General features: G+C 41.0%; 1 protein-coding gene across 1 annotated transcript in view; it reads right to left on the bottom strand.

Moving 5' to 3' along the window:
• Positions 1 to 27,949, bottom strand: part of jph2 (junctophilin 2) — a 44,881-nt gene that overhangs the window by 12,679 nt on the left and 4,253 nt on the right. The window contains exons 2-3 of the mRNA XM_088937556.1: positions 20,546 to 21,356; positions 3,777 to 3,895 (exon numbers count right to left, since the gene is read on the bottom strand). Coding sequence (XP_088793682.1) covers positions 3,777 to 3,895; positions 20,546 to 21,356 — 930 coding nt within the window. The remainder of the gene's footprint in view (positions 1 to 3,776; positions 3,896 to 20,545; positions 21,357 to 27,949) is intronic.

Genomic DNA, 27,949 nt, shown 5'->3' on the forward strand with positions numbered 1-27,949 from the left:
AAAAAAAGCACAGACAACTGACTGGAGTCAAATTTGTAAACAGACATTAGTTGTTGTCTTGATGATGTAGTCTGTTAATTAAAAATTAAAAAGGACATTCTGAATTAGAAGTAGAATACCTTGTATCGAGATACCAGGCATTACTTAATATAAAACATCACAGATGTGGGATCGGCACCATCTAGATGAAATGGTGCTTTGTAGAGAGATGTTTTAAATAGTACTTATTTTTAATACTCTATCAATACAAGTTAAAGGGGAGCTGGAGCCAATCCTGTCAAGCAAGAGGCACAAGGTATTATACACCCTAGACAGGATGCCAGTCCATCATAGGACACATACAGACATACTGTGCACACACTCACACCAGGGCCAGTTTTTTCCCAGAAGCCAATTAACCAATTAACCAGTGTACAGTATCTTTGTGGAGGAAACTTCAGCACCTAGCATATGCACATACTGTAGGGAGAACATATGAACTCCTCAGGCAGCAGCCCAGAATTGAACCCAGGGCCTCTGGGTTAGCAATGCTAACCTCTCTGCTACCAGGCTGCCTGTTATTTAATATGGTCCCAGTAAATTTAGGATACAAGGTTACAGTAGTCATGGTCTGCAGTTGTATATATCGTCAGATCCCCGCCTCGTACATTAGCATCTTAAAATGAGAATGTGGTACAGCTGTGGTCTAAATCAGTATTTATAAAAATAAATCTTTACCAACTGCTTGACCTTCCCTGTACAGTATGTTCATCCCAAAAATAACTTCTACCATGGAACATTATCTGTTGCACTGATCTTTATTAAAGTTATCAAATACTTTACATGAGATTTCTAGGCCTGTGTGAAAGTATTCTTTGATGGAGATGGATTAAGAGGTGTCACCTTGTTGATTTCTAAACTATATTTGCATCAGAATGAAAACCCAGGAGTCAGTCTGTCTATTGTCGGCGTGCTCTAACATTTTCTCAAGTAGCTTTTCACTCCCAGGACAAATTCCATATGAATATCTTCAATGAAAAATAAAATGGAGGTCACGCACAAGGTATCTTAGTTAATTATTCATTCGTTTTATGGTTATTCTTTTCATCAGAACAGTGTCTTAGAGCTCTAGTGCTACTGTAGGTGCTAAAATAGAATTAGGAATATTGGGTGAATTGTTTCAGAAGACAAAATTGTTCCTGAAAAGATATATCTTAATATTCATCAAGATCTAATGAGCCTTGAAATGGACAAACTAGAGAGGTTTGTAAAGAGCTTTAAAATGACACCAGGGTTGTGTTTGGAGCATGTGTAGATCAGAAGGTACAATGTCTGAGGAATCCTGAGAAGGTAGACGACCATTTAAAATGAACATACCTTTAAGTCTATTTGAAATATTATTGTCAATTCTCAATATCTCAAAATCTATCTCAAATCGTCCCTCCACGCGACAAATATATGTGCTATGTTTTAGGAACATTTTCAAAACAATCATTTTGATAGAGCGGTGGTTTACCCTTAACTAACCCTCAGTTTTGTTATTTCCTTGTTTCCCCTGAAAAATGTTATACTGAAAACTGGCACAAAGTCTTTTTTTTCCACATAGAGATCTGGAATTTATACACCATCTTCAGACATTCTAAATTAAATCACATCTGTGGCCGTTTTACACAGTTTTCCCTGCACAATGTTGCACAAGCGTGTGTGATGTGCAGTCTAAATACTGTTTTTTTACTAAACATTTTATAATATGCAAGTATACCAACTAACAATAACACCTCCAAACATTATTTGAGGCTATTTATTTGTTATGTACTGTACTAGCTTCAAGTGTGGTAGTTGATTTGGTAGCTTTTATCAGGACAATACTGTATAACAAATTGGTGAAACAAGATGTTCTCAATTTAAACATTCTGAGCCCCCGGCAGCTGCATCTGGTGAAGGATTTCAACCCTCTTTTCATTCACCTCAACTGAAGAAAGAAGTTAATATTGGAAAAAGACAGAGGAGTGGGAGATCCTGAACATTTTGTCTTTCGAAATTCATCATTCATGATACAGCAAATGCCAGTAAAAACAGAAGCTCACACAAAGATTTGGGGGTGTTGTAATAAGCAGTGTAACTACAGTATATAAACTATTTTTTTCTGCTTTACAGATTATTTTTTGTATTTCTTCCAGTACTGGAGGGGAACTCCTTTTTACTCGACAGTCACCATGATTTGAAATGTTTGTTTGCAGAAGCAAAGTGTATTATAAACAATTTGTGCTCCCTACATACATTTTACAAGAAAAGTTTAATGCCAATATCTAAAGCTACAGAACTCTGATTCATAATTTGTGTGGATACTTCATTAATCCATAAAACCTCAGAAATTGTTTAATTGTCTTTAATAACCTGTCCAGGGATTGCTAACACAGAACAGTTGTGTGGTGTACAGTCAGTGTATCAGATTTCATGCTTACATATGATTACAGTAAGAAAGAAGTCAAAGGACTTGTTACTACATAATACGAACAGGGGAAATTTACCTCTAAAAGTCATACATTACAGTAGCAAGTTAATTACTTTTTATTAGATACTACTTTATCAATAATTAAAAGGTTGAGTGATTTTATTTCGAGTGTGCTAATTCATATAGTTCCTATGCAGTACTAGAGATCATTGTCAAGTATTAAAAGTTTTTCCACAAACTTATTCATTTAAAAAAAATAATTGTGCAAGAGTCTACAGTATATCCATGAATGGAAGATTCTGCTGTGATGTCCCTGGCTGGCCTTAATGACAGGTGGCCATTTTGGCTCTTGTGTGGGCGGGGAGTAGTCACTGAGCCAAAATGGCTACTGATGGCTCACTAATTGAGCGTAGATGCTGGCAGGGATAATCAAGGCCCGGCTGAAGTACATAAAACCCGTATAGCCAGACAGGGGTGTCTTTTTGGTGAAGACAAGGGAAGCTGAGGCTGAGGGTGATGAGTTTCAATGGAAAAGGTAGACAATCCACAATGAAGCTTTGTGTTGTGGTTTGTGGGGAAACAGGATTTTGCCTGCCTTATAACAGGCCGGAAGACCCAACCTAAAGCGTACTGTAGATAAGACTCCAAAGAGAGTTAGGTTTCATTTGATGTTTTGCTTTGTTTGTTTTTATTTAATAGTACCACCTTGTGGAATTGAAATGAATTAATTTGGGCTTCTGTTGTGCAAGTATTGCCACAAGACGGACATCTGACAAATTCCTTACACAACTTATAACTAATACCCCGCTTTTCAAATGTAACCTCCCAAATCATGTACATTATATGTACGTATTTTCACATTTTCTTGAAAAAGGCTAAACAGGACACAACTTCCATATTGAGGAAGCACTCTCAAAAGTGCTTGAACTGTCAGTTTTTACAGTCCCACTTTTGTCTATCCATATTGTATGTGTGATTATTCTGCAAGACTCCAAGCTACCAGTTTCAAAGGGTTCACATCTGCTCCATTTTGTATTTGGAGTTTATTTTTTCTCCACATGTAGTAAAGCATGTAGTCTGTCACCTTGGTCATTCATAATTTTTTATCTACGGAGTTCAAAGCCAATGGAAGCACATGCTGTACAGGAAAGGCTTCACGCAGATAACATGACAGTGTGTTTTCGCGGCAGCACTGACCCCTGTGTATGGATCCTCTAGGCCAGAAATCTCACAGCTGCATGACTGCACCCTTCCTGATGACTGTATCGCTGCGGGACCTTTATTCGTAGTGGCAGAGAGGAGCTTGGCAGTGCCCGGCCTTTTGCCATCACGGATTGGGTACCTGGCTGGTAAAAGGAAGGTGACAGCTCCCTGGCGACCACCCTGGCGATGCTGGACTCGTTGTTCGCCGCCTGAGAGGCCTGGTCTGCTGCTTCGGACTTGGCTTTGGCGTGCGCCGTCCTGCGGGGAGACAGTCCATAGGTCAAGTGTCTAAACACCAATAAGCTCTGAAAAGAGATCACCCGTATGAGAAGACATACTGTAAAGCGCTTGGAAAGGCACCTTCCAAACTGCGCTGTGTGCTGTACTACAGTACTCAGGACATAGCATTCATGCAGCAACAGTGTTTATGAAAGAGCCTGTTGTTCTGGTTATCAAAGCAGAGCGGTTCGGTCTTTTGGCACTTGGCACTTTTAGTAGCTCACATCTTTGCAAAAATGTTTATTTTATACCCCCTTCTCCCACACGTCAGATGTGTAATGAATTACAGTCTTTGTTTGAAGTTTCACCGCTGGGCTGCTTGGCCTATACACTCCACACTGCAAAGACGTAAATGTTTAAGTAATTGTCTCGGAATGCAGGAATACAGGAGCTTCTACAAAGCGGAGTGTTTGTGCAGGGAGAGCTGTGTCAAGAGTGTTGCAAAGTGGTTGATATCTTTTCCTGCTCCACTGACCATAAAGGGGAGAACTCAATCAGAACACCAAGCCAGTGCAGCAGAGGTTTCTGTGGTAAATGTGTAAGTTTACAATTTAATTTAATTAAGCTAATACATTTAATAAATAAATTCAGTTTTAGCCTCTTGGGGGGGAAACAAGTCAGATTGATCATTTTGGACATCTTTGTTCTGAAGAAGTAAAAGTATTGAGAGTTTACAATTTTATTTAATTAAGTTAATACATTTAATAAATAAATTCAGCTTCGGCCTCTTGGGGGGAAATGAGTCAGATTGATCATTTTGGACATCTTTGTTCTGAAGAAGTAAAAGTATTGAGACAACTGGCCGACAGATGTCTCTTGTTGGTCGGGCGTCGGGTAAGCAGGTTTATAAAGGAGCTGTAAATGTCCGAAAAAACTGCATGGGTCAGAAAATGATCCACTGGAACCTGTTTTGGAATGTTCAAGAAGCAGATTGCACATGCACTTACAGTCCAGGCAAATTCACGAGTTAATTTATTCCTAATGTCGAATAATGATACTATATAATAAGATACATCTTTCATATGTGAATGACATCATCCAAGCAGACACTGTGCCTGTTTTTCACAGCTTTACTATGGTTCAGCATGTTTAAACTAAAGACAAAATCACAGTTAAATGTACTAAACCAAGTGAAATTATAGTATAATGTGGTAAACTAATATTAGACAGGACACATTGCAGAACAAATTGACTGCATTTTATAATTATTCTAAAAAATACATTGAAGTTGTAATCCTACAGTGATCATCTTTCCTGGAGAATTCCACACGCCCATTTCTATTATCGCTCCTGTTAAATATTCTCAAGCCAAACATCCCTCAGGAATTCCTTGGTCCTGTATTAGGAGGGGCAATTCGGCACTTTTCCGGACTATAAAAAGAAATAAGGACATTCCCATCACCTCAGGAGCCCTGCCTTCGCCAGATCTCGGCTGTATTGAATGTCAGGCCATCTGAACTCAGCGCTGTAAACAGGCCCTTGATGGCCTGCAGTATAAAGTTCACCCGCTGCAGTGCACTATATACAGTACCTCATACCTGCAAGGACTCTGACACGGAGTCAGAAAAATAGATCATATGGGGAACATATTTTTAATATCTCTTCTTTTCCATGGCCAACTGCTGTTCACGTGGCTCATTAATATTGACAGAAATGGATGTCCTTTTTCAACCAGTCTGAAACAAAAGGCATTTTGAACACCCCAGTCTCGACAGTAATTCGTATTGCTGAGTGGTCATAAATAACCCTTTCGCCCATCTTTGTGGCAAACCGTCCATAATTCATGGGAATCTGCATGATGTATTTCTAATTTTGAAGAAGGGAAGACTCTATCCATTGAGTAACACCCTGGGAAGCCCAGGAGCAAAGCAGGTGCAAAATCCAAGGAGAAGCAAATGACATCTGGTGTTTATATGAAAGCAAGACAGGCACAGGTGAAAAGTAGAATTGTTCTGATGCAGTGAGGCGATTAATTATAGCTGACTCGGATTAATGCCCTTGCTGTCTTAACTCAGTGTTTGATTTAAGATTATACCAGACACCATTGCTGCAGCAAACACTGAACTTGTTTTTGTTGCTGATCCTGCCACACTGACACGATTCAAGCGTAGCCCGTCTCTGAGGTTTAACAAAAGACGTGGTTATTAGTCTGCTGTCTACTGCTTGTGGGGAAAAAAACATTTGTGTCTGCAGCAAACTTTGAAAAGACATTTTCAAATGTCAGATGAGATACATTTATCTTCCTCTTCTTTAAATTGACAAGTTTTCTCTGTTTATAAGCATACAATCCATTTAAACTTTATTTCCCTACCAGCTACACTCATTTGGGGCCAAGGCAGTTGTTGGCATTCTGTTCCATGTTTTTAAATTGCTAATGCTTATATGGCTTTCCCCCTTTAAAAAAAAAATCATTGTCTTTACAGCAGCTGTCTGATGTGTAATTATAGGTTTCTCTGCGGATTTGGAAGTAAAGTTCAGCATTACCAATATCTCTGTCACGCTGGGAGTATTACCGATTGTGATTACTCCATGAATACTTTAAATGCTGTAACATTACACTCGTCCCGAAATAGCTACTCCCACTTGATGTCTGTGAAGGGAAAGACACTTCCCCATGGAACAATTAGAGAGACACTAATCTCTCCATCAGATAGATGGGCAGCAGGCTGTTACAAATCATCGTGTTTTCTATCAAGACTTAAACGGCACGGCACTCCAAGATGGAAGAGCACAGTCTTGATAATATTTAGGATTTAGAATCTGGGGAACAATGGACAGCTGAAAGTAAAAAGGAATGCCTACGGGCCCATCACACAACTACCCTGGATGGATTTGCTTTTCTATATTCCCTGTATTTTTCAATGCTATACAAGTGCAGTAATACACTTTAGTGTCATCGGCGCGTTTTTTCTTCTGGGGCCTATAGGAAAATGGTGCTGACAGTCCACCACAATTATTTCTCATTCCATGTCCTACTCTAGAAATCAGAGCTTTAAGCAGAAAGGAAATCAGACCTTTAATTTGTTATGCCCCAACGAGCTCCAGCACTGCTACATTAGCTCCACCAATTGCCAATGGGCATTCTGCACATGCTGGAGACTCATTGGGGCCATCCTCAACGAGATCAGGCCGGGCCTATCAGGCCAATTAGGGAACCTCGCACAGTATTTAAGCCCTGAGGAATCATTCCTCAGGGCTCAGACATTGAGTCACTAACCCTGCCTTGAGTTTGTCTCAGTTTTAGTTCCACAGAAGTATTTCTCAGTAGTCTTCAGTCTTCAGTCTTCAAATAAATAACCTTAATTGCTGCATATCCTGGCTCATCGACTCTAATTTCCACCGAGCCCATTTCAACACCTTGTTGGGCCCAGCCCAACAATATCAAATTAAGAAGGACACAATACACAGGATCAATATTGCCGTCACTGGTTATGTACTGTATGACTGGAAATTTCGCAGTGTATGTTCTGTGAACTCAATTTGATTGTGCCAGCTGGTAACAATTATTAATTAAAGCAATCAGACTGAGCTTTGATTAAAGGTCAAACCCTGTAGTTCCAGTAAATCCTGTTTAATAGTTTAGGGATAAAAGTTGCTTACATGATTTGTAAATCCATTGCATACTGTATGTACACATGAGTGGTCTGTATTTGAAACAAGATTTGTTAAGCGAAATAAATGTTTTTTTGAATTATACGCATTTCTTTCTAAGGAATTTTTGTTCATCCAAGCTAGTTCAAGCTAGTTCAAGAGCAAGAACTGGCCACATTTTGTTCTTTTATAGGCCTGTATTTCTGACTAATCCTCAATTATTTGACAGGCCAATTACATAAATGACAGACAATTTTGTGCATAAATTAAGGTACAATTAAAGAAATTGTGACGATGATAATGCCTAGGTGTTCTAATAAAGCACAGCAGATTAACTGATGTAAGAAACAGAAAGCACATCCTTTTTTTCCTCACCTCAGTCACATCTCCTCTACCGGCAAGTCTTAAGCAGATGTTGGAAGCAAAGCTGTGATTTGTAAAAACTGTGTTCTGAAAAAAGGCCAAGCCTCACATGAGTGTTTCCTGTATGGTATACTTCGCTGGTCTTGTTGTGATATGTTTACAGGCCACTTCAGTCTCCCACTGCCAGTCAGAGGGAGGTGAAGCTTACACCAGATGGCACTTCGACAGCCAACCTGCAACAGCACTGACGCAGGTTACAGTAGTACAGCTCAGTTCTGCCAGTTTTTAAGCAGAATTGTAAAGCTAGAGAGGCCGTTTCATTGTGGCTGTTTGTCAATGTATGATAATCTGACCTCTGACCTGAGCATGTCCCAGGGCTGCTGTCATCAGTGTCTAAAAACCCAGCGGATGTGCCCTACTGATTACAATCCTGTTACGGCTTTAAGAATTGTAGTTCTTGGTTGTTTCACTACGATTTGGTGTGGAATCTCTCTTGGGAGAGTGAGCACAGATTTAGAGGTGACGTTTGCCTGTTACATTTGGTATTGAAAGCTCACAGGTGCTTAATGGCAGTTAATGGCTTAACCTAGACTGGAACACAAGTCATGGGCTACAAGACTTGAGTATTTTCAGTGTTAAAGCAGTCAATACTCCAGTCACATACAGTACTACTAAAAGTGGGAGGGGGTTAGTAATGGGAGGTAGCTATGAAATATTAGCTGCCCCTAGTGCCTATTGATTTTAGGGCAATTAAACTATAAGTTATAAAAATATATGCATTCTGACTGTTGTATTCAAAATGAAAGAGGGTATTAACTACATGATCCTATATCTAGGCACTAACCTTAAACAAGGCCGCAGCTGGTTCTGGGCTTACAATAGGAAGGTTGTGGGCAGAGATTTTTGTTTGGACACTGCTGACATGCACATGAGCACTGTACTGCTCTCATTTTGCTCCACTATAATGCCCAGCTGAAATTACAAGTACAAAAGCATCAACCTAATAAATTAATAGTGTTTTTTTATCACAATGGGGGCAGCCTTTGCCTTACATGGCTGACTCACACAGTTCTGAGGCAGTTTTGACAGTCTCTGGGCTTTTTGGCTGCAGAAGACTGTCTGTGTTTAGTCATATTATGCCGCTAAGAAGGCAACAGGCAACACATAATCTGTCTTGGCCCAGCTGCAAGTGGAGGTTTCCAGGGGCCTGTTTTTCAGCAGTCCTCCCAGGGTGAGTCTTGGTGAATGGTCAGTAGGGATACTGTTCGAATGGTGAAGCCTAAGCGTATGCATCTGGTTACAGCACGCTGATTCTGAAGCCCTTGTCAGACATGCAGGGTGCACGACTCTGCTTCTTATCGAACAAGCAGTAAGTTTGTCCTTTTGATTCTAGGACTTATCTCTCACCCTAAACATCGCACTCACTTTCCAATGGAGTGTGCTTTCACGGCTGGGTCATACATGCACCGTCTGAGCACGTACTGTATCAGCAGGAGTCCGAAAGATGAGGGATTTCAGCGTTAAGGTTCTGCCTGCCTCAGGATTTGCGACTTGCTTACAATGGAGTTGGAAGTAGAGCATTCAGCTTCTTGCTCCTCAACTGTGCATCCTTTCCAGTCAACATTAGCAGAGGTGACATTAGGATTCAGTTGTAAGTAAATGCAAAGTCTTGGTTTGGTGTACCTCATAAATGTAGGTTGCTGAGGTACTATCTTCTGCTTTATTTTTGTAAAGGCTCTGAGACACTTCAGCATGATGTTTGTTATGCCAAAAATTGTATTGCATTGTAGACTCTGTACTTAACAGGGCAAATAACCATAATTTCACAAACCTTCTTGGTTGGTGGGCAATATTCTTAACAAGCTTCTTATTACCATGACACGAGTGGAGCATACGTATGGGAAAACCTACAGTGTGTGTGTTTGTGAGGTCTGTACCTACTAGCTGAAAAACAAAAAGAACGGCCGATTCTAAAGTTATAAGAGAAATGCAAAGGGTGAGTTTTGGTTTTTTTGATGCAGTCCCAGCTAATTTGCTTTCCTGAAGCCATTTGGTTAACAACAGCAGATGCCTTGTCTAAATGACAGTTTTACAAAAGCGTTATAGAAAATGGGCAGTATGGAGGTGCAGAGGTTAATATTACTGCTAACTCTGCCAATTCTGAACCTGAGGTGCTATCTGTGTGGAGTTTGTATGCTCTCCCTGAGTTTGTGTGTGTTTCTTCTGGGTGCTCCGGTTTCCTCCCGCAACCCAGAAAACATACTAGTAGGTTAATTGGCTTTCTGGTAAACATAGTCTGAGTTTGTGTGTGCTTATGTCTGCATGTGTGTGTGCCCTGTGATGGACTGGCGTCCCTTCCTGGATGCACGCAAGTATAAGTCTTGATAGGTGACAGTTCTTTTCAACTTGCAGACCTACGTTTGAGTTTCAAACTCAAAGAAGGCAGTTTCCAAAGAGTCCAAGAGACCTAGAACAATTCTGCCTGCAGAACGTGTCAAAAATTGTCAATAGTGCCAGAAATGTATAGCACACTACAGGTGATGTCCTGCCTGTGTAACCCCTGTGAGAGGAGAATTTTCAAAATACTAGCTACAGGGGTGTGAATAATTATAACCTTCCTGTTTTCTGCACTGAAATTATTTTGAAAGATCTGACTTAGAGGGCTGTGTGGTGGTACAGCTGGGCTCTGGGTTCGATTCCAGACCTAGGGTGCTATCTGCGTGGAGTTTGCATGTTCTCCCTATATTCCTGTGGGTGTCCTCCTACAGTCCAAAGACAGAATTGTCCCTGGTGCACGTTTGTGCATGTCTGTGTCTGTGGGCATCCTGCGATGGACTGGTGTTCCCCCTTGTGCCCCTTGCTTGCCAACATAGGCTCTGGCTCCCTCACGCCCCTAAACCAGATGAAGCAGTGAGAAAATGGATGGATGGATATGATATTGAACCACACAAGACCATTAAGATCCCATGTTTATATCCTTCAGCAGGATGTACAGTATACGAGAGGAGATATGAATAGATCCGGAGGGCACTTTATATGACATGCCAGCGACACAGAACACAATAACACCGAACAAATACACTGCCAGTCTCTACAAACAAAGTTACTGCCAGACATCGTATTAGCTCCTTTCTAAAGTATCCTCTTGGCCTTTTATATGGGGTACATACGGATCTGTTTGACAAGTCTGCTGACGCAACACTAATCCCTCTTCTATGTAGCACTGGGTGTCACTTAGCAGGACTAATCCTAACGGGAGTGTTGTCACAACAAAGCACTACTCCTAAAAAAAAAACAGAAGGCCTAAGGCTGTGGCTGTATGTACCAGCCACATTACAGCAGGTCTGATCATCTGTTTTTGAAATGCTTGCACATTGCTGGCCTTGTGGTCCAGAGAACGTTTCTTATTAGAAAAAACAACCATTTTCAACCATTTTCAATGCATCAGACAATTTAAGGACATGGCACTCCAAGGGATCAGACGACAAAAGATTTTTTTTTCTGCTTATTACGATTCACTTGAGCGCTACAGAGACATTTTCTTTGCTACAGTCTGTTTTCTCTATTATATACAGCACACAAGCATTTACAATAACAAATCAAACCTTGTTTTCATTTAATGAAGGATCTGACCATATACATTTATGGAAAATGAGGTTGTACAGCATATGAACCTGCAAATAATAAATGAAGAGTGTTTGTCTGCTTTTGAGTGAAAGATATCTCATAAGTTTATGCAGGCTCAACCTAACACATCCCTTAAATAAGTAATGACCCACTGAATGTTTTTAATGGATTAGGGAAAGGAGCAGACAGTAAACACTGACACATTGTGTTTAGATTTGGTCAGGCTTTTTGGACCTCCTAGCCTTCTTCATACAGCCTGACGGACCACAGTGGCAACCAACACGTCTGCCTGTGTGCTGGTGCTCAGATTGGCATGTGAGGACGAGGGCTATCAGCTGTTGTGCATTCCCCTGCGATTGTGACGCAGGAGGCCTGTGCCTTTCCTTATTTGGTCAGGCCTCTTTTCTGACACCAGGCCTCACCAGGGCCTCTGTGAGTCATTCACACCCAGCTCTCGGCCTCGGAGGAGTCTCTCATTCCTCTACCGGGAAAGAGTGACTCCGAATCCTGAGCGTCAACAGGAACTGCTAGCTAATGCTCGATTGAGTACTGAATGGGCAGAAAGTATTTATAAATCACTGACTTCACCACAGTTGTCCTTGCTGCGCTGGCATTCCAGGCAGCCTGTCACCAGCATGTTTCACCCCAGCCTGGTTTCATCACAGGCACACAGACTGCTGAAGCAACCTTGTTCTTCGATACTGGCCCCACTTCTGTAAAGTCTAATCTCTCACACCATGACATTTACTCTCTGGGTTTCTCAATCAGCCACAAGTAGTATGGATCTTTCTTCCTAAGATTTTCACTTCAGACTCAAAAGTTGGATTTTTACCCCACATATCAATTTGCTTTGGAACAATAATTTTGTTCTTTTGGTTTTTGACAGTCTTCCCCTTAGACTCGACAAATACAGGTAACTCACGTCACAGTCCATCTTTCAGATTCACGTGAGATACGTAAGGAAATGAATACCTTTACAATTGATAGGTGAAGATAAATTGACTCCACTGGAGTCACCTGCACTGTTGAACCTGCAGTGCGACTTTTCAAACAACCAAAACATGTTATGGCATTGGGCGCCACTGACAATAATGTAATATCTCCAAATGAAGAAGGATTTTGAATTTTTACTATTTCTAAAACAGGCTGTCCCATGATGCAGCCAAAACAACAAAGGAAAAAAGCAGCAGAAGGGACGTCTGCCTTCTGTGACCTTTTAGATGAGGGTTCCTGCAGACCTGAGAGAGGAGTCTGATACTCTGTAGTCCCTTCAGTACAGACGCGCTCTGAGAGCACAGTGCATAGACGTATTGCTGCTGAGCTACTGCTGGGAAGGTCATGCTGCGGCATTTTCTACTGACCTACATGGATCAGTTTGAGTGTAACCCAAGTGTTTTGTCATTGCTTTGCTCTGGTAAGCCCTGGGTTGGACGTCAATCCATGTCATCATGTGAACCGCATTGACCGGCACAGTTGAAGTGTTAGAAGTGGGTTTTTTTCTGTTCTAAATCCAGTGTGATGATGGAGCTTGCAGCGTAGAATTGAGGCTGCTACAGCGTGTAATAAAGCACAAAATGTAAAATTAATGATTTAAATATTAATTCAGTTTGATTTTGTACATCTTGAAAGTAAAATGCATAAGATGATACCTTAAACACACCTCATAGTATGGATTAGGGGTGTACTGTTTTAGTTCCTTTTTGTAATATCAATAATTCCTTCTCAGTACTCATACTGTACAGTTCATAAAAGTTCTACATTAGTGGGAGGACTGCTGTGGTTTAACCATTAAAGTCCTGAGCTCAGAGAGCAGGTCAGGACCTAAACCAGTGTCGTCAGCAGTAGACTTTATTGCCATATGTATAAGTACATTGGAATCTTTATTCGCTTTGCTCTCTCAAGACAATCACAGTCCAGCAGACGACACAGTACAACGGACAATACCGCACAATGTAGACAGTACATTACAAACAGAACACATAACAACACAACAATAAATATGTAGTACTGTAGTACATGGGTAACCATGCAAAAAGTGTGTAGTGCAGACATGCATTGAGTCTGAGGCATTGAAGTTAGCTGCAGTAGGGTAGAAGCTGTCCTCGAGTCTAGTGGTCCTTGCTTTAACACTCGGTACTGCTTACCAGAGTGCAGGGGGGAGAACAGTTTGTGGCCAGGATGGATGGGATCCTGAATGATGGATTGGGCTTTATAGCGACAGAAATCTCACCGATTGATGGTAAGTCACATCCCATAATCCTCTGTGCCGTTACCATAACCCTCTGCAGAGCATCTTTGTCATGCATGGTAGTATTGCTGTACCACACAGTGATGCCACTGGTGAGGACACTTTTTATGGTGCTGCGGTAAAAGTTAATGAACAGCTGCTTCCCCACACCACATTTCTTGAAGCATCGCAGAAAGTACAGGTACTGTTGTGAGTGAAGTCTAGAGAATAATGGCTCCAGCCTAGGCTATCTTAGACATTAGGCATTTTTCCTCCTCAAAAGTCTTTCACCTAAAAGTACCGAAATTCCTGTTAGAAAACAACCCATATGTGAAATTCTTTGTGTTTGATTTAATAACCTACCAGAATGTCTATGCCCTTTACTAAGAATATGAGAAAGGCTTCAGATTAAATGAGGCCATTCAACAGTTTCTAAAACTGAACATTTTCACTTAACTACATGTTTATTGAAGATAGCTGCTAAGCAGCCTTAATCCTAAAGCTCCCCTGAGCTTGCCACACTTTACTTTGAAGAAATCAAATGACAAATCCTTGTAGGATTTTTATACAGGAAAAGTGCAAACATACTTGCTTTTTAATATTTATATATAACTTAAACAGTTATATATAACAGCACAAAAATGTTGAATTAACAGTTTCACAAGAATATAGTACTTTAGCTTAAAGTACTATAAAAATAAAGTAGTATTTTGTAATGGATATGTGTCTTTTATAGAATGTCCTTATCTCAGCCCTGAAGAGACCACACAATATGATTGGTACTGATTAACCCATTGCCTAACAGTCCAAAAGTGAAATTTCTGCCAGATTTCTCAGTGATTCTGTGAAGTAGACTTGCCTTCGCTGTGTGCGGGGTGAAGACCACCTAACTGCACATAATAAAACAGAGCCTCCTGTCTGCCTGTTTGGGTTCAGCAGATGTAAACAGACACTTGGACGATACTTTAATGCCTTTTAATGGAGTCTTCAGTCTGCTGCTTGGCTTCACAGATGATGTAAGAGAGCTTATGACTTGGTAATACCATTTGCTTCAACCGTACAATGTTTATATTTTAAGATGACCGAGACATGTTCTGGGAATCATCATCAATTTTCCCGAGGTTATAAATTGCATGCTAATTTCGGTGGCTGCTTGTCTAATGAAGAATTTCTTCCTTGTATGGAGATACACGAAAAAATGGAAAGTGGATACACTTAAAAAGACCTACTGCCTACAGTCGGTTCTTAGTTCTAGATGTATTCATGTAAAGACTTTACAGATGGATTGAAAAACCTAAATCAGGGTTCAATTACAAAGCACCCAGTGTGCCAGAAAATCAGGGAAGTAACTGAAATCTTAGAAACATTTTTTTCCCACTGTTTTTGTTGTTTGGGCCATTTCTTTAAGGCTGAGAAAACATTGATTTAATTGAATTGTTTCATGTCATGCTCATGTTTTTACACATTTTGCTAAATAAGCATTCGTTATTGTTTTATTTCTTCCCCACATATTTATATATCTTGAAGGATCTATGTAAACTCTCAAATCTCTGTCACGTGTGGCCTCCTGCAGCTAAGATTCACACGTCTCATTTGCACAGCGTACATTCCTGCTTCCTGTATGGATTGCAACTATCAAGCCCTTTTGTAATCCCCATGTTATTAGTCCTGTTTTTGACACTCCCCTCTTCTGTGTATCATGACTAGTTTGCCAGTTATGCCAGAATCTAAATCACTGATACAGATCGGAAAGACTGATGAGTCAAGAATTAATCCGTACACCATGGTTTACATCGGCCTAGTTTGTGGTTGTGCCCCTGAAGTATAAATGTTATTACTTGTTCATTAACCAGATCTCTATGCATATGCATACATTACCTTGGGTTTCTATAACTTCTGATCTAAGAATTAAACCCCTTTTTTATGAGAGACTTTATCAAAGGGTTTCTAGAAAGCTTTAGTCTTATCAACTGTTCTTGTCACTTGTTTGAAGAACTCTACTAAATTAGTTAAACAGACCTTGCCCTTTCTAAAAACACTTATCCAGAGATGAGTGCCTCTTTAAAGGTCATTATTTTGTAAGTTTTCATATTTTAGTCAGAACCGTTTTTGCCAGTTACTGTATGTTAGCAAGAATACTGATTGGTCTGCAGTTTCGTGGTTCAGTTCTGTCTCCCTTTTATGAATTGGTGTTAGATTTGCAACTCTTCCATTTGTGAGTACTACTGCCATTTTTAGTGACAGCTGAAATATTCTAGCTGGGAGCTATAAATAAATCCCCTTGTTGAGCTGCATGTTTTTGCTGCTTGCTGTCTGTTAGCTGTTCTGTTCAGTTCTACTAGTTTACTATATCAGCTGTGCCCATAGCTCAGTATACTATATGCTATATGCTATAAACATTCTCTTCCTACTGATTTTTCCCACATCTCCCCATTAAACAATTTAGGCAACATTTTCCTATACTTATAATAATAATAAACTTTATTTTATATAGCGCCTTTAAAGGTGGCTTCTCAAAGCGCTTTACAGGATGACAACAACAATAAATAAGAAGAATACACAAGATAAAACACAATTTCAATATATAGAGGAGACTGTGGATGGTGGTACTAAGAAGAGCAGAGGGGTGAAGAATGGAACCAGTTCAGTAAAGGCTTTTCTGAAGAAGAGGGTTTTGAGTCTGGATTTGAAGGAGTTTAGAGAAGGTGACTCTCTGATATCCTTGGGGAGAGAGTTCCACAGCTTGGGGGCATAACAGGAGAAGGCCCTGTCACCCATACATACGGGGTTGTAACCCCAGTGTCCTGGCCACATTTCCCATTGGCCCTTACCAATCATGGCCTCCTAATAATCCCCATCTATGAATTGGCTTCATTACTCTGCTCTCCTCCCCACTGATAGCTGATGTGTGTGGAGCGTTCTGGCACACTATGACTGCCGTCACATTATCCAGGTGGGGCTGCACACTGGTGGTGGTGGAGGGGAGTCCCCATTACCTGTAAAGCGCTTTGAGTGGAGTGTCCAGAAAAGCACTATATAAGTGTAAGCAATTATTATTATTATACAATGTAGACGGGCTTGGGGGACAGTAAGGAGAGCAGAATTAGAAGAGACTTACATCTTTCTTAAGGGACATTTTTTCAGCCTTTAGAATTTTGGAGTATAAAAATCCTCCTGCTGTTGACTGTGAACCCAGGACTCTCTGCCACTGTTCATTGCTTGCGAGGTGAGGTTCATGCCCTCGTGGTCTGTTTTCTTTTTAAATTCTGCACACTACTGTTGCACTAAAGCTTTAGAGATTTAAAGTATACATCAATAATTCCTACCAGCTACCTTATAACGGTCTCGCTTGCACAATGGTTCTTTTGACATCTATCATGTTTCTCAATTCAATAGTAAAATTCAAAGTGCAAAGGGAACCTGAATTCTGTACTTGTTAACATCTTAGTCTGCCTTGCTGTTGCCGATAATCCATGTTATCTACTCTATTTTTCAAGTTTATAAACCGAATGTAGTTTTTGCCGAGTTTTTTTTATAAATCATGTTGTAAATAATAGTTGTCTAGTGTGTAAAAGTGGGGTGCAGCATGAAAACATCACATTCAAGAACCACTTATCCCAATTCAAGACCATAGTGGCCCATAGCAGTGCTGGATTTCCCATTAGTCACTGCAGGCACAGTGCCTAGGGCCTATGAAATTTTTAGGGCCTACGAAGGAGGGAAACACTAGTGACTATCGAAAAATGAGCTGAAACAACATGCTTGCGATCGACTCTAGGTGCTCAAAATCAATAATCATACTCTATCTTGCAGCTGTTCTAGAAACTAGGAGTATCGAAGTGATGGTCGCTCGACTCGCTCCATCAATCACGTGGTTTAGCATTAGAATAGTTTAAAGTGCGTCGTGTCAATCGACGTCATTCAATTGGCGTTTACCCCTCTTTTTGCACATTTCGGAGTGAAAGTGCCTAGGACCTACGATCACCAAAATCCGGCCCTGGCCCAGAGCCTATCCTGGGAAACATTAGGCATTAGGGATGGGACACAGACATAGGGATAGAGACAAACACACACTCATACCAGGGCAAATTTTACAGAAGCCCAATTAACCTGCCAGCATGTATTTGGACTGAGAGGGGAAACCAGATCATCTGGAGGAAACCCGTGCAAACATGGGGGGAACATATTAACTTCACATGGATAGCACCCCAGAAATTGAGCCCAGGGTCCCAGCGCTGTGAGGAAGCAGTGCTAACCACTGCGGCCCGAAATGAATTAGTAAAATGAAGATTTGTGACAGATATTGCTTTGTGTGTATCGGGTACTGTAAGTACCTGGAAAATAAAAAAAGTAAAATGGTACAGAAATATTAGACCTGCTGTAGAATATATTCATCACTGTTATTAAGTGCTGAACATATCTACAGTATTCCTGTATGGCCGTTAGGTGGCTCTGTGGCTCAGGATCTGTGCCTGTGGCTGGAAGGTTGCTGGTTCGTGTCCTGCGGCCGGCAGAGGAATCCTACTCCATTGGGCCCCTGAGCAAGGCCCTTAACTCCAACTGCTCCAGGAACCCCATATAAATGGCTGACCCTGCGCTCTGACCCCAAGCTTCTCTCCCTGTCTGTGTGTCTCATGGAGAGCAAGCTGGGGTATGCGAAAAGACCAATTCCTAATACAAGAAATTGTATATGGCCATTGAAGTGATATTATCTGTCTTAAAACTGCTGCATCTTCTTGCACAATTCAGGGTGCCTGTGCTTTTGGCATAGATCTACTATTTTGTGGTCTTTATGTTTCAGCAGTTTTTCATGGCCACGTTGATCAGGGGAAAAAAATAAAACAATGGAAGAAGTGTAAAGTCTATAAAAGTCATATTTTCCAGTTCCTAACTGACTTGAATCTGCTATGAATTAAACTCTCTTTGCAAGGTGGTGTAGTCAGTCTGGAATAATACTTAGTTTCCATTACCAAGAGAGGAAATTTCCTTCAGTGCTGCAGCCATATAAAATATTGAAATTAGCATTAGTTTAATTTTCTGAAAAGCTGTTATTTAAGAGGGACATGCAGTGGGGGGACACAAAACTTCTTAAGTGTATACAGTATAGGGAATCAAAAGTCAAACCAATACTTTTCTTTCACAATAACGACTGAACTCAACAGATCAAACAGCTTCCACTTTACAGATGTGACCACATCGTCATATACACTGTAGAAGCTGTCAATCAGGGGTATTAAGGACAGAGGGTGAGTGGACTAATTCTACAACCAGCCTGTGAGGATGTGAACACAAAGACGCAGTTAATCCTGCGAATACTCAGTCCGTAAGCAATAGGTGCTGTGTGTAGCAGTGGGGCTAAGTGATCCCTGGATTCTACACAGGTCTGGTGCTGCTCTCAAGCAAGAACAAGGTCAGCCAACAGACAGAAAAGAGCACAGATACCTAAAACTTGAGACACTCGCCTACTCTACACCCAGGGGGTTATTCAGGAAACTGGAGATTAGAAGAAAATTGTATAATCTAATACCATGGTTAATATTTAATACGTAGTTATTAATTATTATTTAGCTTTATTTAGAAATAAGTGATCTTGCAAGTTCATTTCTAACCAGTTTTGTTTATGGTTGGCCTTATTTTCTGACAGAAAAAAAATATTTCGTTATCTGATTAATCAAAGTGAAATTTCATTACCATGAGCCAGAATTGTAAGCAAGACCTGTATTGTGATTACCAGGCAGGGGCTGTCTCCATACACAGCACTTTGAATGAACTAGTCAACTGAAAATGTCTGCTTCGTTTAAGAAAGGGACTAATTATTAGCATGTTTTTTTTTCTCTGTTCTACCTAAGGAAGTTATTGATTTTGTTGTTTTTCCCTTTGGTTTGCATTGTGCAGATGAAGCCAGTCATCTTGGTGCACCTCACCCCACAGTGGCTGCAGAGTCGATATGTTAATGCTATTAAAATGTATTACGACAAATAATTTAAATTAATCATATTCTACTATTTTTCTGGGAGAGCAGTATCTGATAAAAAAAACATCTGAAAGGTACATACAGTATATAAGCCCATTTCTTTGGTCAAGGAACAGCTAAACACACTGATGAGCCCATGGCTGCTGATTTTGCACTTATATACACAAAGCAGAATTAGAGGTTTGTTTAGTTTTCTAGCATTGTCAAATGTCAGTCCAATGTTGGTCGAAACGAATTAATATTCATATAGATGGATCAAATTCTGTTCACTAGGAAACTTCTGCTTCCAGTATACTGACCCATCACTCAGGATGCATGTTCAAGCTAACTCTAAATATGGGGTCGACCTGGACTATGTATGAGTTAGCAGAAGGCTGAAATTGGAATAAACAGAACTGGATATTTATGTATGACAGGACGCCAAGGAGTCAGGATAAAGAACGGTGTTGTTCCAAACATGTGAGAGCAGCTACTGTTCGGACTTTGCCAGCACGTTCAATAAAGAAACACTTTGTTTCAGTCCATGCGGTATATTTACAGTCTGGCTGCTGCACCGCAGGTTCAAGGGATCACCTCGGTCCCGGATTTCTCCGTGGTTCCCCTTGTTTCTATGGCTCTGCGCGTCGCCAGAGCAACTGGCGTCCGTGCCTGTAGGCCGGGAGCTAGAGACTTCCATCAAGCGATCGTTGTTCTGGAGCTCCGTCCTCCTCTCCAGCGTCACACAAAATCCTTTGTCCCAGAAATCTGCTGCTCCGCTGCACGGAAACCCTGGAGCCGAGCCAAGCTCACATTCCTGCCCTCAACCACCGCCCCCCCCCCTCCCCCGGCTTCTCGAGGCCCCACTCACCTGGAGGCGGCGATCTCCGCCTTCTGCTTGGCGATAGCGGCCGCCCTCTGCGCGCCCTCCACGCTGCGGTCCACTTTCTGCCGGATCTTGCTGCTCTTGAGGGGGATCACCCGCTTCTTCATGCCCTTCACCAGCATGTTGTTCCTGTACTTGCCCTCCTCCTTCCGGCCCTCGGGGAAGGTGGTGCAGCCGTAGCCGTGCCGCTGGTTGTCCAGCCACTCGCCCTCGTACTTCAGGCCGCTGGAGCGCTCGCTCACGCCGTAGCCCGAGCGCTTGTCGTTCTTCCACTCGCCCATGTACGTCTCGGTGGTGGTGGCGTCGATGTCGGACTCCACCGGTGGGAAGTCCTCGCCCCCCTCCGTCTCCTCCCCCAGGCTGAGGGTGGAGTTGGCGTCGCTGGCCGCCGAGCTCAGGCCCGACTCGCTCTTGAGGAAGCTCACCTTGCTCTTCTGGCTGGACAGGGAGGCGCGCGACTCCGACTTCTTCAGCTTGCCCAGCAGGGAGCCCCGGCGGAACAGGCCCTTCTTCTTGGGCTTGGGGGCCTCGGGGTCCACGTGGAGCGTCAGGGCGAAGCCGCCCCGGGTGGGGTTGGCCGAGGGCGGGCTCAGGGGCGTCTCCTGGCCGGCCGCGTTGGTGGCGGTGATGAGCGGGATGTCCTGCTGCAGCAGGGTGCCGTTGCTGTGCTCGCTGCGCAGGGAGGTGAGGGAGGTGCGCAGGGGAGAGCGCACCACCGCCGCCATCCCGTAGGGGACACTCTGGCGCACCCCGTAACCGTGGCGCATGCCGCCCGTGAACTGTCCTTGGTAAGTGCCTGAAAGAGACCCAGAGGAATATAATGGCATTGCACATGCGTGCAGAGTGACAGGTATCAGTTACAGTCTATACAGATATCACAGCTAAGAATCTGGACTTGAGTTCATTGCAGTAATTTACTGTGTGATAAATTCCAGCCATGCTGGTACATGGCAGTGATTTACACTGAAATACCTACAGCACAAAGGACTGCGGATTTCTTTGTCAATGACGTCGGTCACAAGAGTAAAAGTCCCCAGACTCGTATGAATCTTCCAAGTTCTTGGCAGCAACGCAAGAACAGAGCCAAGACCATGTGTAACATGAAAAAGAGAAGGCACCACCTTGCCTCAGAATGTGACTTCTCCTTTTGAAATGAACAAGGGCAAAGATGTTGTGGCACGACTCGTGATAAAGCGAAATGCCATTGTTCCCATTTGCAAAAGTATTGTTTCTAGAGATCCCCTGAGTAAGAAAGCAGCCTCCAAGATGTGGACTTTATCAAATGAAGAAATACACTATTATGGCCTATTTAATGTTAGTACACCAAAGGGACAAAATGCAAATTGCGGTTTGACCTAATACTCAAACAAAAATAGTGCCATCACATCAATTATTTAAGCTGGTACATCTCAGAGGCTATATAAACTATGGCACAAAAATGCTCCATTAATTGTGAAACAGCAAATTTAGCAGATCCTAATGATATTATTATTAATAATAATAATAATAATTGCTTACACTTTCTGGACACTCCACTCAAAGCACTTTACAGGTAATGGGGACTCCCCACCACCACCACCAATGTGCAGCATCCACCTGGATGATGCGATGGCAGCCATAGTGCGCCAGAACGCTCACCACACATCAGCTATCAGTGGGGAGGAGAGCAGAGTATTGCCTGACTGTCCCCAACTATTAAAAAGAACCTCATATCTACCCCAGAGGAGCTCAAGAAATATTTAGCTTAATTATTTTATTTAATTTAGGAAATGCATCCATTTCTGGAGACAAGAAGTACTTTCATCTCAAATAACTCTCTCCTTTCAAGATCAGTTAGAAGGAAAACTTCTCCACCTTGAGCTAGACTTTCTATAACCCACAGTTAATTGGACAGCATACTTCTCAAAGTTATGGGAATCTGATGATTACAAGTTGGCTACAACGCCTGCAGGCTTGTGGATCACTACAAACCCCCTAAGACCCATTTTGAGATCATAAAACATCAAAGTACAAAACTAATAACACAAGAGAGCCATTTTATAGCCTGTAATTAGATGTACTGTATGCTGCATGCCCACAAGGTCTCCAATGCAGTATACGTACTGTAATTGTTTTACAAATACAATCTATATTAACACATCTCATCTTTAAATCAGTGTGAGCAGGGAGCATTATAAAGAGGGATAACAGCACATTGGTACAGGACTGTACTCAGGTAAACAACAAACTAGATATTTACCTGTTTTCAATATTGGGACTTACTGTATAGGACAATTTGACCTTCATAGCTTCACACAACGTTGTCAAGAAACCCTTATAACCTTTCAAAACATTAAACAATTTTTTGACTAACAGAACCTGGAACAAAGTAAAGACAGTCACTACAGCAATTTTAAGGGCTCTGGTATTTTCAACTGGAACTGAAAGCAGAACGTACTGTAGCTTTCCAGGAATTATTGTGTTTTTGTTTTTATTTTTCATTGTTGATATATCTTTTAAGCCATTGTCACCATAGCAAAAATGATAAAAACACTGATATGATCTGTGCCGTGACCGACACAGAGAAAATGGATTTCACGGTTGGCACCAAAAAAAGCAAAAACAAAACAATCCTGCAAGTTTCCTTAAGTTTCACTGTTCTGAGAGTTTTGGGAAAGAAAAAACAATCCTCTTATCTTATTCTATGCTAACGGCTAGAGATTTGCTCCAAGCAAAATCTAAAAGAGTGTAATAGACCGTCCATCCATTACAGTATGTTACTATTTTATTTAATTCCTAAAATCAAATTCATGACACAACATCTGTTTCCTAACTGCATTATCCAGTATGGGGTCAAGGGGGAGCCGGAGAATATTCTGACAAGCAATGGGTGCAAGGCAGAATACACCCTGGACTAAATGCCAGTCTATCGCAGGGCACACACAGATACTCACACCAGGGCCAATTTGAAGAGAAGCCAATTAACTTACTAGTATGTCTTTGGACTGTGGAAGCCGGAGCACCCAGAGGAAACTAAACACAAAAACGGGGAGAACATACAGACTCCACACAGATAGCACCACACGCCCAGAATTCAACCTGGAGCCCTAGTTCTGCACAGTGGTTAGCATTTCTGCCTTGCCACTGTGCTGCCATCCAATACACCAGCAATAAAATTATTTCGAAGAGCATTTTTATCCTGCTTCTGGGAAAATTTTAAGGTAGTGCTTTACTGTATATAGTTACTTCATTAGATCAGTTACTTGAAGTAGCTTTCCTGAATTCCCTTTCTGCGAATCATGCTAAAAGGACGAACTAATTCACAGAGGATGTTCATCAGAAAAGAAATATGTCCTATACAAATCAGAGATGAAAACTGCTTTATAAAACCACACACATTAAGATATTGCTTTTCTGAAGTGGATAAAGTACAGTAGGCTAGAGAGTACGACTCCCTATTCATGATGTCATGACGTTTGACAAAGATCTATTCCTGAGTTTGTTTCACAGGATTAATAAATGAAATTTTATATGTCTTCAGGAGAAAATATCCAGAACTATTTATACCCTCTAATGCATGCCAGGGGTTATCATTGCTGGGGTGCACACATGTCTGAATTCCATCAACCCACTGAGATGCTGGGGGTCAAAGGAACAGAATAAGTTCTATTATTATTTCCTGACATATGGTGCTGCAACATTTCGATCATCTACCAGCCCTGAAAACTGCTGATTCAGCTCCTCTAACCCTTGACAGCAGAAAACATGGAACATACAGTAATTCCTGTGTGCTGTGAGGAATATCTGTGTTCTATTGTGAATTAACCACATTTCATCCTTTTTCATTGCTGTTCAAACAAGTTATAGAGTTCTATATTAGTTCTCATTAAGGAGGAGGAAATGTACCTTTAAATTAGTGTGACCCCAATCATAATACAGTATGTAGATCTCAGTACATGTGATTGTCAAGGGACTTTCCTGGAAACCCTGCACTTATAATATATTATTATATGAATATAAAATCGTATTTAATATTTGCTGTATTTAAAAAGCATCTTCTCAAAGCACTTTACAGGAAGAGTAAAACAAAACAGTTAAAACAATGAAAAACTGTACCAAAGACAGGAGATAACAAAATTAGCACAAAGAAACAGAAGTGTTTAGAATGTAGTAGAAGAGACAATGGAGCAGACACAGACATCAATTAAATTAAAGCCTTTCTGAAGAAGAGGATTTTGAGTCTGGATTTGAAGGCAATCGTGATAGGTGACCCTCTGATATCCTTGGCAGCAGGAATTCCAGAGCTTTGGGGCATAACAGGAGAAGACCCTGTCACCTAAAGTACGTAGATGAACATGGGGGACAAACAGGAGACCAGAGTCAGAGGAACAAAGGTCGCGAGATGAAGAGTAAGAAGATAAGTAAGACAGGTAGTGAGGTGCCCATCCATATACAGTAAGGGAGCATGAGGATTTTGAAGTCAATACAAAACCTGACAGGAAACCAGTGCAAGGACTCCAGGACAGGAGTAATGCCATCACTCACACATGATCTGAACAGGATTCTGGTGGCCAAATTCTAGACGTACAGAAGTTTGTTCAGCATGGATTGAGGTAGCCCAATGAATAGGACTTCCAGAGAAGTCAAATATGTTGACCGGATTTTCAGCTACTGTCAGAGACAACATAGGACAGAGTCTGCTGATATTTCAGAGAAGAATGATGAACTTACAATATTTTACACATGTGGGTTCAATGTCAAGCCTGGATCAAATATCACCTCCAGGTTTTTCAATATAAATATAAATTCAGAAATTCATCCACAGATGAAGGAAGTAAGCTGTGTGTGTGTGGTGTGGAACTGTAGGCAGTAAGGTGAGTGTTTGTGGTGTGGAACTGTAGGCAGTAAGGTGTGTGTGTGGTGTGAAACTGTAGGCACTAAGGTGTGTGTGTTGTGTGGAACTGTAGGCACTAAGGTGTGTGTGTGTGGTGTGGAACTGTAGGCAGTAAGGTGTGTGTGTGGTGTGTGGTGTGGAGCTGTAGGCAGTAAGGTGTGTGTGTGGTGTGTGGTGTGGAACTTTAGGCAGTAAGGTGTGTGTGTGGTGTGGAACTTTAGGCAGTAAGGTGTGTGTGTGGTGTGGAACTGTAGGCAGTAAGGTGTGTGTGGTGTGGAACTGTAGGCAGTAAGGTGTGTGTGTGGTGTGGAACTGTAGGCAGTAAGCCTGGTTTTGTGAAACCAGGGATTCACAAGACCCTTGGCCTGATTTTATGAATCTAGCATCAAATATGGGTTTAGAATTAGTGACTGTCAGATGGGTTATATTTTTATCTGGGCAGTTTTCTGCAATATTATTTTATAAGTACAAATATTTTAAAAGCTTAGAGAATCCTCATTATGACCAAATGCTACCTTAAATGATAAATGAGTTATATTTTTTCTCCATTAAAAGTTGAATGTCTCCCCTGGCAAGATTCAAAGACAGAAGTTGTATACAGTATATCTTTTTTTTTGTTAAAGTCTTAAAAAGGATAACAAATGTAAACATTTTCACCATTCAGAAGTATGTTAAACTATACTATACAGTCTATTCTGTTCCATAATTAGCAGGATATTGCTGTGAACATTCTAATCCTCCAGCTTTATTGCTGGTGTAATTTAGGAACAATACACATGACTAGTGTGTAATGACATACTGTATTTCTGGAGGCAGCATGAACTGATTCCTATAACTCAAAATGGTTGCTGTGTAGTTGATGGTTAGGCTTAAGGCACATATGAGCCTGATGTCCAGCTCTCCAGATCCAAGTTAAGCAGGACAGGTTAACATCGCCTGCTATACAATTATCCCTAGTGCTTTCTGCAGCTCAGAAGACCTCTGTGAAGTACATTCTGTAGACAGAAAGAAAGAATTTAAACAATATAAAAAAGCATCCACAAAGTAGCTCAAGAATATATTTTGCAATTATTTATTCTGTGGTGTTTCCTCTCACTTCAAAAGCATTGAATCCTCTTACCAGAAATTAAGAAAATCATGAGTATCTATTCCCTTTAAGACAAAATTAAAGCATTTTTCTTTGATTTAGATTATAATTAGATTATAATTCGCCTAGAATTAGATTAGATTAACATTTTGTACTGTGTTTAACAGTTGGAAAGTGTCTTCAGAAATGTTTAATATACACTGGGAGATGTAGAAATATATTGATTCTAAAAAGGATACTATCAACCTTGGTACATCAGGACACATCTATATCAAACTTATGTTTACATATTAAGGCTGACAGTTAAGACTAATGCATGAATAAATATCAAGATTAGAAAGGATCTTAAAGATACATCTTTTGGAAATGTAAATAATTTTCTCTTTAATTCTTGAAGATCCACTCTCGCGTTTCTATAGCCATATGTACAGCGCCACTGTCCTTTTTCCACTAGTTTCTACTCTCCATAAAATGCAAATATGGCATTCACCCATCTACTCTTCTGTAAGTTCCTCATTGCAAAGTAACTCCTGTTCAGAAACAGATCTCCCTGCATGATCTTTGGCACAGAGTTTGACCTTCTGGTGTCTCAGTGAGACCTGGCACTGAAATTCTTCCAAGAAGCATCCGGGCTGGAAATTAGATATGTTGTCTCCAAGGGCTTTCCCAGCTAAGTAAACGTAAAAAAGTGTTTAGCTACAGTTGGTTTTATGCACATTAATACTATCCCTGCTATGCGAGACAGTGGAAATTTTCTGTGTTTAGCGTCTCCAGTAACACTGGAAAGATACACTAGCAATGCACTGGCCTGGCGGTCAAGTCACAGTGCCACAGACATCGATTGCACATTGATACGGCTTTAGAATACACAATACTGCAAACGCTTGTATTCAGCATTGGAGGATTCCCTATTATCTGAACAGTGCTGGCTGGAACTAATCATGTGTGGAAGCAGTTTTTCGTTTGTATATTTATGTAATGAAGTGAAAGTTTTTATCTTACTGTAGTTCTTATAAGATTGCATAAGTGAGCACTAGGTTCCCACATTTGAAACAAAGTCATAGGCTGATGTATTCATTTCAGCACATACTGGTTACTATAGTACACTTAATTTTGAAAGATATCTCTTTTAGGTTTATTGAAGATGTATTTATCTTAGCAAAAGGTAGCTAAGATGATTTTGGCAACGAGCGAACTTGTGTCAGAAAGTGCACATCGTTCAAAAGCACGTCTTAGCATCTCGTTAGAATCTTTAACCAGTTTTTTTTACTCTTCTTTATTTATCCTTAGAGACTGATTTCAGATTGTGTATTCATTATTTTAATACCTCATCTCTTCTTTCAGTTGAATCATTTCAACACAAGTTGGAAATGTCTGCAGCACTGCTACTTTTTCTAGCTCAAAAAAATATTGAATTGACATAGAACTG

This window comes from Atractosteus spatula, chromosome 19 (genome assembly GCF_055471065.1).
Source record: "Atractosteus spatula isolate fAtrSpa1 chromosome 19, fAtrSpa1.hap1, whole genome shotgun sequence".
Lineage (NCBI taxonomy): Eukaryota > Metazoa > Chordata > Actinopteri > Semionotiformes > Lepisosteidae > Atractosteus > Atractosteus spatula.